Source organism: Bombus impatiens, unplaced genomic scaffold (genome assembly GCF_000188095.3).
Source record: "Bombus impatiens unplaced genomic scaffold, BIMP_2.2 scf_0418, whole genome shotgun sequence".
Taxonomy (NCBI): Eukaryota; Metazoa; Arthropoda; class Insecta; order Hymenoptera; family Apidae; genus Bombus; species Bombus impatiens.
Genome location: NT_176837.1, coordinates 3226118 through 3242563, shown reverse-complemented (window position 1 = coordinate 3242563; position 16446 = coordinate 3226118). Strand labels below are relative to the sequence as shown.

At 41.5% G+C, this 16446-nt stretch overlaps 1 protein-coding gene across 1 annotated transcript in view; it reads right to left on the bottom strand.

Moving 5' to 3' along the window:
- Nucleotides 1-258: 258 nt before the first annotated feature.
- LOC100741145 (RNA-binding protein MEX3B) overlaps nt 259-16446 on the bottom strand; it is a 68825-nt gene continuing 52637 nt past the window's right edge. The window contains exon 2 of the mRNA XM_003490272.4: nt 259-9589. Within this exon, the coding sequence (XP_003490320.1) occupies nt 8613-9589 (977 nt within the window). The 3' untranslated portion in view covers nt 259-8612. The remainder of the gene's footprint in view (nt 9590-16446) is intronic.

The window sequence follows — 16446 nt, the reverse complement described above, 5'->3', positions numbered from 1 at the left end:
CTATTTTTCTTTCTCTCTCTCTCTCTTTCTTTCACTCTCTTTCTCTCTGTTTCTATAATATTTATATATATATATTATATATATATATTATATATATATATATTTATATATATATATATACGTCTCGATATACCTATAATTAATTTATAATCCGTTTTCATCCGCCTTCATCGAAGTTTTTTTTTCTCCTCAGTGGCTAGATTTCCTTATTACTCTGTCATCTATTAACGTTTATTTAATCTCCCTTACGTTTAGTTATTATTCTTTGAGATATGTATCGTCGTGTGGGTGTACGTGTTCTCTCTCTCTCTCTCTCTCTCTCTCTCTCTCTCTCTCGCAATTGCTCGATACTCGCGTCGTTTCACCCTTTCTCCGCGTCAATTCGAACCTTATTCCGTTGAACAACCATCTTTCTGAAAGCGTCTCTATCTTGCCAGAGCTGTTTTCCTATCTCGCACCGAAATTCTCCTTTGATCGCTACAACTCCGGGAAAAACCGACGATTCCGGATCCTTCCTAGTAGTTCTCGTATCTCATTTTCGCCATCGTCATATCGTCCCCCGTTATCGTTTCACCAAATCCCCCCCGGTTTCCTCGTCGTCTCGTTCCTCGAAACCGAAATTCTCGCGTTTATCTCGACATGGCGACCCAATCGCGTGTATCCGTTTCATTAACGTGTTCGTGTGTGTTCGTACGTGTAGATGTGTTCGTGCGTGTGTGTGTGTGCGTGCGTGTGTACGGTGTGAGCACGTGTCCGCGCACAGTACTGGTATTCTCACGACACGGCGACGGTGAGATCGCCGACGTCTGTGTTCGCAGACCCGTTTAAAACAACTTCCCGTCTTATTTCTCTCGTCTTTGTTTCTTTTTTTTTCTTTTTTTTTTACGAAAATGGCAGTTATCGGTCACAGCCAATGGCTATATCAATAATCATTATACGTTACGCTTTAATACGATTATTACGATATTAGTTAACCTTAGACGACGTTTTATTACTCGTTACGTTAAAACGCGGTAAATGCCTCCTACAAAGAACGCGCTACAAAGAATACACAGCATGCCCTGTCACTCAGATCGCGGCGAAGTCGCCACGAGGGTTTACCAGCGTTGCGTTCGAAGGGACAACGCCACGATTTCCTGCTTTATCGATTTCCACGGGAAGCAAGAAGGTTGTAAATCGTGAAATGGTCGCGTGATCCGTCTTTGAACGAGAGATACACACCGCGAGCAACGATCCACCGACAAGTTTGATATTCCTGAATGTGTCTCTGTCCGTGATCCATCACGATTTGGTGCCGATGAAATGTGTCAGACTGGTCGCGTTTTATCGATCTGATAAAACCACTTCCATAGAAGGAAAGCGGCGGCGCCCCGGGACGGTCGTAAACTGTCGGTAGCGAAGTTGAAAAACAGCAACAGAGATCATACGACGATTGGTCCGCGAGAGATTACGCAACGTCGCGATTAGACGTTTTTACTCGCGAGAAACGCGGAAACGAACACGCGAGAAGAGAAAAAAGGAGTAAAGTAAAGAAAAATCGTATGAAGTAAACGAACTTTTTAAGAATACGGTTAACAAAACGACTAATAATGTTCCATTTCGATTTTAGTAAATTTTGTCGCTTTTTCTGTTTGTTAACTCGATAAAAAAATAATATTTCATTAGCTCCACATAAGACAACGACAAACAGAATAAATAACAATAAAATAACACGTCACACGCGATATTTATAAAAAAATATATATACTGTATATATATATATATATATATCACTCTTCTAATGGCATTTACGTAATTTACTCATAATAATTCTTTCAAAACCGCATAAACAACTTAAAAACGCGTAAAATAGAATTAAGGTCGAATTAGGAAAATAAACAGGGGAACATAATCACACCGCAAGTGTACAATACTTTGTACGTCTGACACATCATTGACTAATATCACTGAAAACGATTCGACGTTAAGTGAAAAAGGAACTGCGGGGCCAGACAATGTCCGTGTTTCGCGTCTCGCGGAGAAAGAACACCCCGGAAAAATGCTACGCGATCATTTTCATCATTCTGCTTCCAAACTATCCCACTTCAACCGATTAATAAGAAGATCGGGCGGTCTCTCCTCCTGCTGAACGACTCATCGAAGAAACGATTGATTGGCGCGTGCGGTGGGTGAGTCGCGTGGAAAAAAATGCCCGGATAAGAATGAACACCATCGCTAAACTAATCTTCCCATCGTAGAACAACATAGCAGCTAGTCGAAATCGACATTTATTGGTAGAAGAACATAGCGAACAACTTTTGATTCACGTATGGCACTGCAAATCTCGCTACCCTTCTGGTCTAGCGTCTGATCGATACTCTATAATCGATGGTACACGGTCAAGGAGGAAGATTAACGTACAACCTCGATTAGCGAAAAGCTGTCTCCTTGAGAACAAAAACGGCAATCGTCACCCTTAGCACGCGGCTCGACGCAACGGAAGAACGAATCGACTCGTCGCGATCCCTTCTGCTCTAACTTTGGATCGACTCGACGAACGTTAGCGAAAGTGGCTGGAGATGATGGCAAACGCATTGCCACGAATGATGTGCTTGTTCGTCCGCTGAAACGAACGAAAGTGGAGACAGCGATGGTCGCGACGGCGTTATCGGTGGGTAATAAATGCGAAATTGGAGCGAGAACACGAAACAACGTGTACGCGTGCGCCGTGAACGTTGCAAAGCAGCGCACGTCACACGTGCAGTGACCTATCTGACGAAGATGACGATCGTGAGGAACGATGACGCCGACTCTGCCGCGATATGTCGGAACCTCGGCCAAAGTGAAGGCTGCCTGACGCGTCGGTGAATCGGTTAAGTGTTATCTAGCAGTAGTCGTCCTAAAGTCTAGCGGAGGTTCTCGACAAATTGTTACTCGTTTGTTCGTGATATAGTCTTGCCGCGGAACCCGGCACACTAAACACACAGAGCTGTATCGTCTTCCGGAATCGCGCGTCGGGAGAAGGGAAGACTGCGTAACGGCAAGCGCGGGCGCGATCTACGTGCGGTCAGCAAGGCTACCTCTGTCAGTTATACGTATGAAACCGCAACTTTCCCAGTGGATCATTCGTGGTACATTGGGAAGACGGCCCTGAGTGAACCGAGTTTCGCTGCACATCGACGCCGTCGAACACGCGCCTCGAAGAGAGCCACGGCTATGAATATTATCGTTGACAAATTGCTTTAATTCTACTACACTTTTCATGCAGACATTTCGTTCTGACGCATGTCGAGGTTGTTTCGCGAGTACAACGAGACGCGCTTCGAATTTTGGCAACCACCCACTGTTATTCCTTTCCACCACCCTTGACATCTCTCGATTTATCTCGCGAGACGTTTTCGGTTTCACCCGTTCTTTCTCCACGTTCGAGCAAGTACCAGCAGTTTTGCCGAGCAAATACCAACACAACCACACAGAGTCCAGCAACGTATTCTCGTCCGTCCGTTCCGCGATCGTCGATAGTCCCCGTCTTTTCTCTAGCGCGCGACAAGAACTGCGGCGCGATATTCGAAAATTCCGTCAAAGAAGAAGAAACAAGAAAAAACGCAAGAAGAGCGAAAACTCGCGCCTGTATCTTTTTCGCCTTCATTTTCTTTCCCTTTTTCACTTTTCCTCTCGTACTTTCCCTTCCCCTTCACCCATTCTCACCCCTTTCTCTGATCTCGAATTGCGAGAATCAGATCAGACTTTATGCAGCGAAGTTAATGACAGTTTATCTGGCATGATCTACATATGCATGTACAAGCACGCCGACCGTCTTTCTCCTTTTTCGTCATCTTTTTTGTTTTTTTGTTCCTTTATATTATACTCTGCGCGGCGGCGTCCCCGTATATCGGAACGTAGATGCTAAAGAGAATACCTATAAATATAGTTTATATGTATATATATAGAATATAATATAATAATATAATATAATATAATATAATAATAATAATAATAATATATATAATATAATAATATAATATATGTTTATGTCATCACCGTATCTTTTACACTTCTTTTCGTTTTCTCTTGCTGTTACCATTCACCCCTTTTCATTCATTCTCACAATCTCTCTAATTTATACTTAACATAGAAAAAATATAGAATTTATTTGCCTCGAACTTAAATATAATAAACCTCTCTCTCTCTCTCCCTCTCTCTCTCTCGAGTGTTGATTATAATATACATATGTATATATATAAGACTTTATTTTCGCGTGTGTTTGATCTATGTGTGTTATATGTGTGTTTATATGTGTTATGTTAGTGCACGTCAGATTACGTCCGCGTGTGTGTATGTTCTTTGAACGTGTATGTACATGTGTACAAGTGTATGGATGTGTGTAAACGTACATTTAGAAGGATTTCATGCGTCTACGCGTGAACTCGTCATTCATATGTGACAGGATGAGTGATGTCCTGCGGAGCAACAAATAATAATATTGTACATACATATCTAATATACATTGGCGCTAAAATGTAGCGCGATTCTGTATGAAAGCTGAGTGTGAACTTGTTCGTAGGGAGTGTATGTATGCCCGTGTGAAAGTGTGTACCTAATGCTTGTGTCTATTTCGATTAACCGGTAGCTCGCGAAGAGAACGCGTTTTTTTGACAAGAAGGAAGAGTTTTCTCTTCTTTATTATTTCCTTTTGTACGAAAAGAACACGGGTAAAGGGGATGGTTTTTGGACATCAGGGTTTGCTAGGACGGGGTCGTTCAAAACGAAACGCATAATGAACAAAGATATCTGCTGAACGATTAAAAAAGGACATTACAAAATAAAAATAATAATAATCAATATTATAAAATAAAAAACGAAGGGAGCGAGTCTAGGTGAGAAACTACCGAGGCACCGGCTATACAGAGCTGCAGCTCGAACGACCGAAAAAATATCCTCTTTCTATTCGAACATCCGACAACATTGGATGACGTACATTATATATAATATATATATTTTATATGTAATATGTATTAATAATATACCTCGACTTGTTCGGAGCTGCGCTTTGAGCATATCTTTGTTTAAAAATGGCAACGATTGACAAGAAGTTTCCGACGATTTGAAGATAGAAGGAAAACAGAAAAGGAAAAGGAGAAGAACAGCTTCGCGCAGCAGTTGCAGTAACAGACAACGAGGAAGAATCACGTGAATGTGAAAGAACTAGAGGAAAATAGAACGGGCGATAGTATTCGACATCGAAGTCAGCATAAATATAAAATAGGAGTCAAAAAAGGGGAAGTAGTTTCGTCCCTCGGTTTTTTTCTACTTTTAATATCAGGAAAAAAGAAAAAAGAAGCAGGCCAACGCGTTCATCGCGTTCTTCAGCCGATAAAGACCATTCGTCCAGCTTTCTTTCCCTTTTGAAATACGATTACACGAACAAACAACGAGTAACACTGTTCCTCGTTGAAAGAAGAAGAAAAAAAAAGGAAGAAAGTGAATTATAACACAGCGGGACGTAAAGACACGTACCGGCCACCCTCTCGTTCGTGTTGAACGACGAGTATCGCAATTTCCTTGTCCCAAACGTGCACGCTGGTGGCACATCCAGGAAATTGCGACAATCGTTTGTAAGGATGTCCGCGAGGAAGAACGAGGAAAAGAGATACCGTGAAATAGAAGAACTAAAAATGCAAGTTCGTCCTTCCTCTAGTAGAATGACACATACTAATAGCATCCGATATATATCCATACGATAGAATAATACAATATGTAATGATATAATCACGACTTGTCGAAAGAAAAGCTAAATATACACTGGTCGTCGATCCCCACAACAAAAACTACATCAAGTTATTACAAGATACAAGTTATTACTCGGATTATTCCGTAGGGCTCGAAGAATACGCTCCTAGGAATCGATCGACGGCATTATTTCTTTTTTTCTCCTTTCTTTCTTTCTTTTCTTTCCCTTGTTCTCGTACCTTTCAGCAATCAGGGAGAAGTTGGTTCACGCGTTCCCGCGATGCACCGTATAATCTTAAAACATTTTGTTTCCCCTTAAGCGCTGTCTCCTTTTTCCTTTTTCTCTATTTTTCGATTTTTTTTTCTTTAGGTCTGTTTCTTTTTTTTGCCTTCGCTCTTTTTTATTTTCTTTTTCTTATAGAACTCTTAATAATAATTTTCATTTATTTTGTCGCCTGGCGTGTGTAGCTGTCCCCGACCACCCGTAGGTCCCGTCGACGAAACGCGCGAAAAATACAAAATCTAAATCTCCTCGATAAAATATCATCCTTCTTACTTGTCAGCCTTTTCTTTCCTGACATCATATATATATATGTATATATATATTATATATAATATATTTATTTATGTTTTTTTATATTTATAATATATTATTATTATTATTATTTCAATTGCTATGTCGCTTATATAAATGTAAGATATAATACTCTAGTAGCGAGGGAACCTGGGTGAGACGGGCACGCCGTTTTTAATAATACTATCATCTAAGTAATTTTGCGGCAAATCGAGGGACACGTGACCACTCACCCTGTATATTCTTTTTTTTTTTAAATCTTTCTTTAGTGCGACGAGTGCTTGTTATATATAATGATGAGATCGGCTGTATGTCTGTAATATGTGTACGTGTAATGTGTATGTATAGGTATGAGTGAGCGTGTACTAGGTTATAAGTTACGTCAAATATGGGCAATTTTTTTTTCGGTGATCGTTCGCTGCGATTATGTACGACGAGCTCGCAGGTCTCGAAAGTCCTCGTATGTCGATACATCTACCGATAGAGTCGCTTTCGTGAAAAGTTTTCACTTGTCATGAGATAGGAAGAGTGACGAGATAATAAATATTTCAAGGATATTTTATTCGTTACGATTGCTCGATTAATCCCATAAATTATTAGCTGAGAAACTTCGAAAGCTGAACTATCGAAAGATGCACGACCATCCTCTATATCCCTTTCCATTTTGACACTGTCCTCGATTTAAATCGTTTGATTGATTACCATCAAACACACCTTGCAACCACGTGACAAAATTATACTCGATTCGTCATGGAAACTTTTACAAAACATACAAAAGCATTTTTAACATGTTCTTTGAGATTCACATTGCCTGTTCGTTTAGTTATAAGGGAGAATAATAATAAAGGATCTTCTTACGCACCTTCCTTTTTTTTTTCCTTTTTTTTTTCAAAATCATCTCGTTTTTATATTATCAGCTGTTCTTACGTCTCCATCTTTGAACTAGCAGTCACGTGACCGCAAAAGACGCGAAGAGCGTAGCGATCGAGAGAGCGAATGAACACCACCGCAACTGCGCTTTTGGCTATTCAAAAGCCAAATCATGGCTGATGGAAATCGAAACTCGTAATTTCCATAAAACGTTCAGAACGATAAATAGGACGTTTACGATGATTGGTACGCTTCCTAAATAAAAATATAGAATTCGTAAAAACTTTATTTCTCAGTGTTTGCAAGCACCTTTGATATAGTGTTTTATAATGTTTCGCGGAGAATAACGCAATGGCAATTACGGTTTCAATCGTTCCATGCATCGATACGTGAAAGAAGGACAACATACAAAAATATTCAAAAACTATGAATGTTTCGTTCTCGCACGTATTACCGAAGAGTGCTGACTCTCGTTCGTGGATTGTCAATTATATAAAAAAATAACGTCTACGCTAATTAAAATGTTGTCGATGGAGATTCGATTGATTCGATTAATTCGTTCCATTCCATTATCTAGACTGCCTTCGATTCGAAAAGAATTTGTAGAAAAATACGAGAATATACCGTGACGTGAATACAATCAGCGAATGGAATGTTATTGCAATCGATATGAAACGCACTACCTTCAATACTAATTCGTATTTTATCCGAGCAAAGTAACATCTCGGTGGTCAACAGTCTCGTTACTACGAAGGTATCGAACCGTGCGCGTCAAACTTTTTCCCGATAGTTCGAAGGCAACCCCATAAGCGGCAAAGCCAAACGAATCGTCCTTCTTTCACGTAACAGAAACATGTGACGTCCACCATGATACGAACACAGAGAACCGAGTGTGTCACTCATTGCTCTCAATCACGCGTCAGCTCCGACGCCATTCATTCGACGTGTTGATCTTGTGCATAAACCTGCGAGCCAGGATATCTACTACACTTTACGTTATATACCGAGGGTAAAAGTATGAAAACGATGACAATGAATGAGCGAGTATGTTATCTTTCTTTTTAATCTCTCTTTCTCTCCCTCTCTCTCTTTCTATATATTCTTGTAGAACTTAAAAGCTGACTTCGTTGTATTCGGTCGGCGGGAACGACGCGACAAGTTAGCATTTATATCAGGGCATTCCCGACGCGTAGAAGAGATTATTGGCAGCAGTGGAATTGAGACATTGTGCGCGTCCGCTCCCCCGTTGTCGACGCGAAATCTCACGGCCGTAGTCGTAACGAACGGGGGAACACGAGGCTTTTAATATACGGAAAAATACGGGGTGGGCGTTCTCCAGCGCCGTCGTTCCTGGATGAGCCGCCAAAAATTGAAGAGCAGATGTTTGTTAATGGTGAGAATCGGTGTTACAGCCGCTGTACCAGGAGTCTGTAGTATCTCTGCTGGCTTTGATCGGTGCTTAAGAGAAGATGCGTAGCGCTTGTAAGACGGGCCTGGAGCAGATGGGGCAACTAGGATCCGAACTCTCGCAGACCCGGTTGCCGCAGTCCAGGCAAAAATGATTGTGTCCGCATGGTACGAGAGCAGCGGTGACCTCCTTGTCGCCGCACACCACGCATTCTCGTCGTCCACCGCCTAACAGTGAATCCGTAGGTGACGTCGGACTCGCTGATGCCGGCGGTGATGGCCTCGAGGGCAACGGAACGCCCGGGAACGACCAAATCGAAGAGGCGGACGCTGTCTGGGACTCGAACGATGGCGACTCGCCTAGTCCTTCGTCCCTTTCCATACCGGCTCCCCAAATCGCCACCAGATCATTTAACCCAGGTGCACCGGAACTACTAGACGAGCTGCTGCAACTTCCGCTGCTGGAAAATGCTCCGCTTGATCCGTTCGAACCGTTCGAGCCTGGTGGATCGAGGCAACCAAGGATCGAGCCCAAGCCACCGCGACAGAGCACGCTTAGCAGTTCCGAATCGTCGAGGGTCGTTCCTGTGCCGGTTCTAAGTGCTATGTGTGCCTCGATCTCGCGTCTCGCAGCCTCCACGCTTTCGGGTAGTCCGGTCACCTCGAACACAGGCTCCTTGTCACGACTGGGCGTTACTATGTAGGTATGCGTTTGATGCTGGATTCTCTTGATGGTCGCGCCTTTCGGTCCTACCACCAGGCCCACTACTCTGTACGGGACTCGTACCTGAATCGTCACGTGGCCTGGTACGGACGCTGGTGGTCCAGGAGGTGCGCCCAACAACGCGCCCAACGAGCTCTTGCGCGACGCGCGGATCTGAGAGAAATGCTCCGCGGCTGACAGGATCTCGCGCTTTGCACGCGCCACATCCTCCTTACGTCCGGTTACGACGAACACCGGCTCCTCGCCACGCACAGGGGTCTTGATGTAAGTGTTGGTCTTCGCCCGCAGTGCTTTGATTTTACAACCTGCAATCAAACCAGAAACGATCGTTTAGTTACAAGTTTCTTGGAAACCAACGCACGAAATTAAGTTTTCATCGTGTTTTTCTAAGAACGCTATTATATCGAAATGCTAAACGTAATCGACCTTCTCTCCTTCTCTTTTCTTAATTAATTTTATACGCGTATCATATGAATATAGCAAGTCTTATGAATATCGAAATTTAAAGACTATCGTCCTTTCTCACTTCAAGATAAATAGCATTAGTACAAATATGTATGATTTATCTACATATCCTGCAAGTCATTCTTACGAGTCCATCCTTTAAGATGAATCCTTTCCATTCACAAAACTACAACCACCTATAAAACGCAATTATACGCCGATATAAATCAAACAAATGACCAGAAGAATCATTAATCAGCAAGGGAATTGCACCTCGCCAAGACGTGCGTCCCAAGTACATATATCTTAATTCGCTCGTACCAACAACCAAGTCATCGAATTATCCTCACGACCTACGCCTCCTCCCATCTCTACCAAATCAACCGAGAGTCTGAAAAAACTGCATCCTTCCAAGTACACGTAGCTCGCGAGCCTACGACTGATCGCAGTTCTACGGAAGGTGCTTGACGGTGTCGGTGCTCCGTCGGAGGAGCAGACTCTTTGTCATGACGCAATTGTCTGTACGCGGGGAACAACAGACGCATAGCGAGATCTGCGCGTGGTACGAAAAAGGAGAAGCTGTAAGAGAGCGGTGGGATGCCATGTGGAGAGAAGGAAGAAAACGACGGCGGAGAGGCAGAGAGAGGGCAGGGTGCAGGAAACTGGAAGGAAGGAGGTCCCGACCCGGTCTGGTCCTCGGTCTCGCAGACTCTCTGGCCTTGAGCCGGCGCAATGCTAGCAATGCAGGTGAACCACTCCTCTCCCTTTCCTTCTTTCGCGCTCGGCCACCTTCTGCGTTCCGTCTCCTTCCCAGCGTCCAACCTTTCTCCTTCCCGCGGCTATCCTTCGCTGTCTTCGCATCCTCCTCTCCCTTTCTCTCTCTTTCACCAACCTCCCTTTCATTCAGTTCACTCTCTCCTTCGGCGCACCAACGAACGCGCGACACACGCGGAGCTCCCCGCCCCCGGCTTCGCATACCTTTGCCTCCTTCCTATCCGTTTCTCCGCCATCCGAACGATTCCACGTTCATTAGAGAGCATTTTAATTGCGTTTATCGAACGGTCGCCATCGTAAATCACACGACGTTTCTGAACTTGAATCGTACAGGAAAGTTGGATTCTTTCAGGTGGAAATTGGACACGCGATAGATTCGAATACGATCGAGTGTAATCCGGATAGGTTGTTGGGACGGTACACTATATACGTATACCGTGAACTGGAATTAGTACATTGGGAAGAGTAATACAATTTTGTAACTTTCACAATAGAAATTTCGTGGACGTACAGCAATGTTTTTTTGAAGATTCGAATGATTTCTTGCGAAATATATGGACAAAAAGATGGTTCTCTATGTGGATCGTATGTTTTTTTCGTATAACTTCCATTCTGATATTGAAGTGCCAAAGCGATCGATGCTTATGTTATATAATTTCATCGATTTTTCCTACTTTTCGTTTTGCGCAGATTTAGCAAATAAGCGGCTTATATAATAATTATCGTAAGAAAGTCAATCAAAATGATCGACCGAACGAGCCACGTATAAATATCACGAAACGGACTATCGATCGTAGCTTTCCACAAAGCCAAAGGGTCATCAGATAGCGACACGCAACTCCATTTATTCGATCAAAATCGGACGACATTTTTGCCCATTGAGTAACGTACCAGAAAGGGAAAGAAAACACTGACTGAAAACATTCTTTGGATCGTTTAGACGGTTCCCTTGCTTCACTACGCAGTCCTTGCGCGACGCGACAATGTCACGGGCGTCCACGGCTCTTCAGGGACGGCCGCTGCGGCACAATCTTGACATCGATATGGCCTTAACTGCACGCCACGACGCGGTTCGAAGCGTTTAAACGCGAGAGGAAAGGGACATAAGTTGCGACGCGAGGTCGTCTCGGGGGCGCGAGCGTAATTGCGACCATAACCAGAGATAGGGTCGTTCTCATCCGCGGTATTCTCCTAAATTCGGGAAATTTATCGTGGAAAAGTACCGTGTTCTCTTCGTTCATGTTCAGCTTTATTTTGTTCGTTCTCGACCGACTTTTTATAAAATTCCTTAGATTTTAGAAACCTAAGAATTACCATTTTATTCTACAGATTTTCTTATCCTAATTCGTTACTAGGATTCCTAATCTCTCGGGTGTAATCATTTCTTTTATCTATGTATAGAAGTTACAAATAAATCGCATCGTAACTATATTTGCAAAGATTGCAGTCGATCTAACTGGCATTAATTTGTTTCTGTTAATTTTGAATGCAATAATCCTAGAGGATTTTCGTCAACAAATGACTCGTTTAATCGATTGAAACATAAAAAATCCTTCTTTCGTTGGAAAACGAAATTGAGATTAACAAAGAAGGTGGAACGAGTATACAGCCGGAATTTTTACCGTGAGTGTCGTTAGTCACGCAGACATAACGCTATTATTGTACTATAGAAACTGCGTAATAATAGACGACCAAGGAATTGATCACGTTCGTTAATCAAAGCTTAAAGCAAATCTTTTTCCCAACGATTTTAGATTTTGCGCACATGCACGCACTAGTCTTGAGTCACCAAGTGAAAAGTGTGTGACGGTTAAACGGAAAAATATTTGAAGAAAGTAAGGAGAAACGCGTCCACGCATGTCCTCGAATCGCTAGGGTAAATCCTGTTTCAGTTTCATCGATCACGCTTTATTTTCGGAACCCATTGTACCCAACCTTCTCTTCTGTCTCGTTTCTTCCTTCCAGCCGGTTTACCTTCGACGATTATATTCATTCAACGGTTACCCACGTTCCCGCTCCTCCACCCCTTTCACAGTTTTTCTCTCAACCGCTGAATCTCCATATACGAGACACACCACTGTAAGGTTTGTGGTTCTTTGAAACCCTTCCCCGGCGCATGCAGGTCCGATTTCGATAAACTCGCGGGACCGCGAAGGATGCGTCGCGTTAACACGCCGCAGAACTTTCAAGAGACCTTGAAGAAACACGGGCAAAAGTAGCGCCCAATGGGAGGAAATTACAACGTTGCCCGCGTCTCATTACCAAACCAATTTAGTCTGCCGTTTGAAGAACGAGAAGCTGACAAACGAAAATTGTGTTCTTTCGTTCGAAATTTCCGCGACCAAAAATTACGCGACTATATATTCGTCCCACTTTCTTCGTTAACGCCATAAATTCTCGCTCAAGGATTCGATATAGCGTCGCCAGCGCGTATTTCATTTTGAGATCAGTGCGTTTGCCAAAAGTATGCAATTCCTCTGTTGGTAGCTAAACGAGGTTACGATCTTCGATTAAATCGGAATGTTCTACGATCGAGAACTCGTATTCTGAAAGGCTGAAACGCGAACACCGGATAACACTCGTGTGACTATTGAGTTGAAAAACGGTGGAAAAGAGGAGGGAGGTATATGGAGGGCAATTTTCATGAAAATTCTCACAATCGAAGTTGGAATCGTGCGATATCGCATGCCAATGACTAGGTGCACTGGCCAGAACGTGTAGTAGCGATAAAACGCTGCGGGGGAAAGTCGGTCGTAATTCTAGCTGGCAAATTGTTAAGACGAGCTGGCCACGGCACAAGGGTAACCATTATTATCCGTAATCTGAAGAGGCATAAATTTGCCCAAGGATACAACGGCGAGATGCCTCCCGGCCGGCCGTGGGGTAGACGAGAAGAAAGACGTAGAAATCGAGGGGAATAAAAATTAGAGGGCTGACTAGTCTGCGGAGAACCGTTCTGTATCGGTGCTTCATCAGACTTATAAAAATAACGCTTGATAGGATTTTGATTGAACGAAGAATTTGTTTCGCTAACCATTATAAGACTCTTAATTAAATAGACTATGCTTTGTAGATTATATATATATATATATATATATATATATATATATATATATATATATATATATATATATATATATATATATATATATATATATATATATATATATATATATATATATATATATATATATATATATATATATATATATATATATATATATATATATATATATATATATATATATATATATATATATATATATATATATATATATATATATATATATATATATATATATATATATATATATATATATATATATATATATATATATATATATATATATATATATATATATATATATATATATATATATATATATATATATATATATATATATATATATATATATATATATATATATATATATATATATATATATATATATATATATATATATATATTTTGTAGATTATATATATATATATATATATATATATATATATATATAGCTATATCTATGTGAATTTAAGAAATAAAAAATTTTAATTAAATTAATATATATAATATACCATAAATGTAGTTTATAAAGATATTTATGGAAATTTAATTTGACAGATTTGATTAATTTTTTAAATCGTCGCCGTTGAATTTTGCTTCTTCTTAATATTCCCATTAATAATAATTTTAGTATTAATAAATTCTCTATGCCAATCAAATATTGAATATTCCTCGTCATTTTAATCTTTTGACGAAGTTCCAAAATTGTACGTTTTCCTTAATTAAAATTCAATTACTAATAATAGATTTAAACCGTGCAAGTGTTCGAACGCACCAAATCGCAAGATGCTATAAAACACGACAGCGAATCGCGTAATAAACCTATCGGTTACCGTTAATTGACCATAAGCTAGGCAATATAATTTGTCCAACTACTGAATAATGTATACGGATTCAGGAATGTCAAAGAGGAACGCTCGTCCCAGTGAGTTAATAACATGTCTCGGAACGGCGCATTATAAAGTTCAACTAAATGCATAATGCGATCGAGTGCAAGCATATATCCACACATTTTCATATTTTTCATTGTAAAATTGTGTAAAATTCATTATCTACTATGCACGTGAAACTTCAATATTCAACTCCCTTGGCACAATTCAAATCGTTTACAGACACTGTGAATTTTGCGATTTACAAGCATGATATGGAAGAATGAGAGCTTCGTATAAATACCTCTAAAAATAGTCGACCTTCGTTAACTAGAAATTCCTTAACTACCATTGCATAAGCAACAAATATAACTCTCGCAAATACACTTGAGATTCTTCGACATTAAATCTCTGCAATTTCGAAAGGTAACGGAAAGTTCGAAGGGTAACTCCTGACTAGAGTTTGTACTTCCATGCATTTATAGGAAATTTGAACGTGCGCAAGTTCACACAATGCAGATAAGTATAGACATATTTATAAGACATACAGATAAGATATAAATATAACATTCAGAGATACATAAAGTATCGAAACTAGACGATAATATTTTGTAAGTGAAACAAATTCCTATTTAGGCTCCACTTTTTTTAGCTGTATTCATAAAAATATAATCGAAATCCGCGGTTTATCGATGGTGTACAAGCTTAACGCTTCTAAAAAGAAATAGTAACGAAAATCATAAACTGACGCTTGGAATCAGAGGTAACCGCGATCGATGATCGTCTTTCATCGCGAAACGGCATATAAACGACGGATAGGCCGTCGAGTTTCCGTTTATCCAAGCTTCTCCCCCGTTCCGGAAATTCGCCTACAGCGAATTAGGGCGGTTCGGTTGGCTAAATAACTCTGAGAAGGCAGGTGGACGAGGATCGGTATAAGCACACCGATAGGAGTGGCATTCACGAACACATGCATCCGAAGAACAGCCGGGAGGAAATGAGAAATGGAAAGAAAGAAGAGGCAGAAAAGAGGACGAACGAAGACACGCTGTTAAAGAAGAAGGCAATATCGTCGACTACGACGACGACGACGAAGAAGTAGAAGGTTGCTCCTCGTGGTCGAAGAAGGTGGCTGCTAACTCGATGGTGGTACCGATGATTGTAGTAGTGGTAGTTCGGATGGAGGAAGAGAAGGTGGGGCGTGGGTCGCAGACAGTTGAAGGGCCGCGGCCAAGGTGAGGTGAGACGAAGAGAAAAGTGAGTGGAAGAGAAAGAGGAGTGAAAGAGACTGCATCGAAGAGAACGCAAGGCGCCTTTTGCCTTTGTCTGCCTCTATCGAAGGGACCAAAAGGGACGAAAGAGAGGATCGACCGGGACCTGAGCAGCTCGACCCGATCCTTCGTCCTTTCTTCGTCTTCGAATTCTTCTTCTCCTTTTTCTTTCGCATCTTTTTGCACGCACCGCGAAATCGTAAAGGACGAAAAGGGAGTAATAGGTTCGGCAGAATGTTCGACTTCGGTCTCGAGATGAATTATGCTCGTGATTCGAATCGACGATCGTCCGGATACACGCTACGACCCGAAGCTTTCCGATCGTACGAATGATTTAGTCGATCTGGTTACACGTTCGTCATGATACTACTATAACAGCAACGCAACGTTAATCTGGTTGAAAGGATCGAGAACCAATCGTTCTAGAAAATGTATGTATATAATACGCATAAAAATCGTAATAAAGGTCCACGTCACTTCGGCCGTATGTCTATGGCATCTCGTTGTGATGTCGCAAAACAAGATTCGCTATTCCGTTGATTTCTTTCTTATTCATTCAAGGTGCCATTCACGTAACCGATGCACGTGAAGCACGTGGTCTGTTCTCCGGTCGAGTACAATACCGAGCAAAGCCCTCTCGAGAGTGCAGTTTGGACCTTCTATTCCCACGATACGTCACTCTCCCTCGAATGACGTTGCTGAAATCTGCAGCAGCCGCTAGTAGCAGCGGCTCTCTTTCC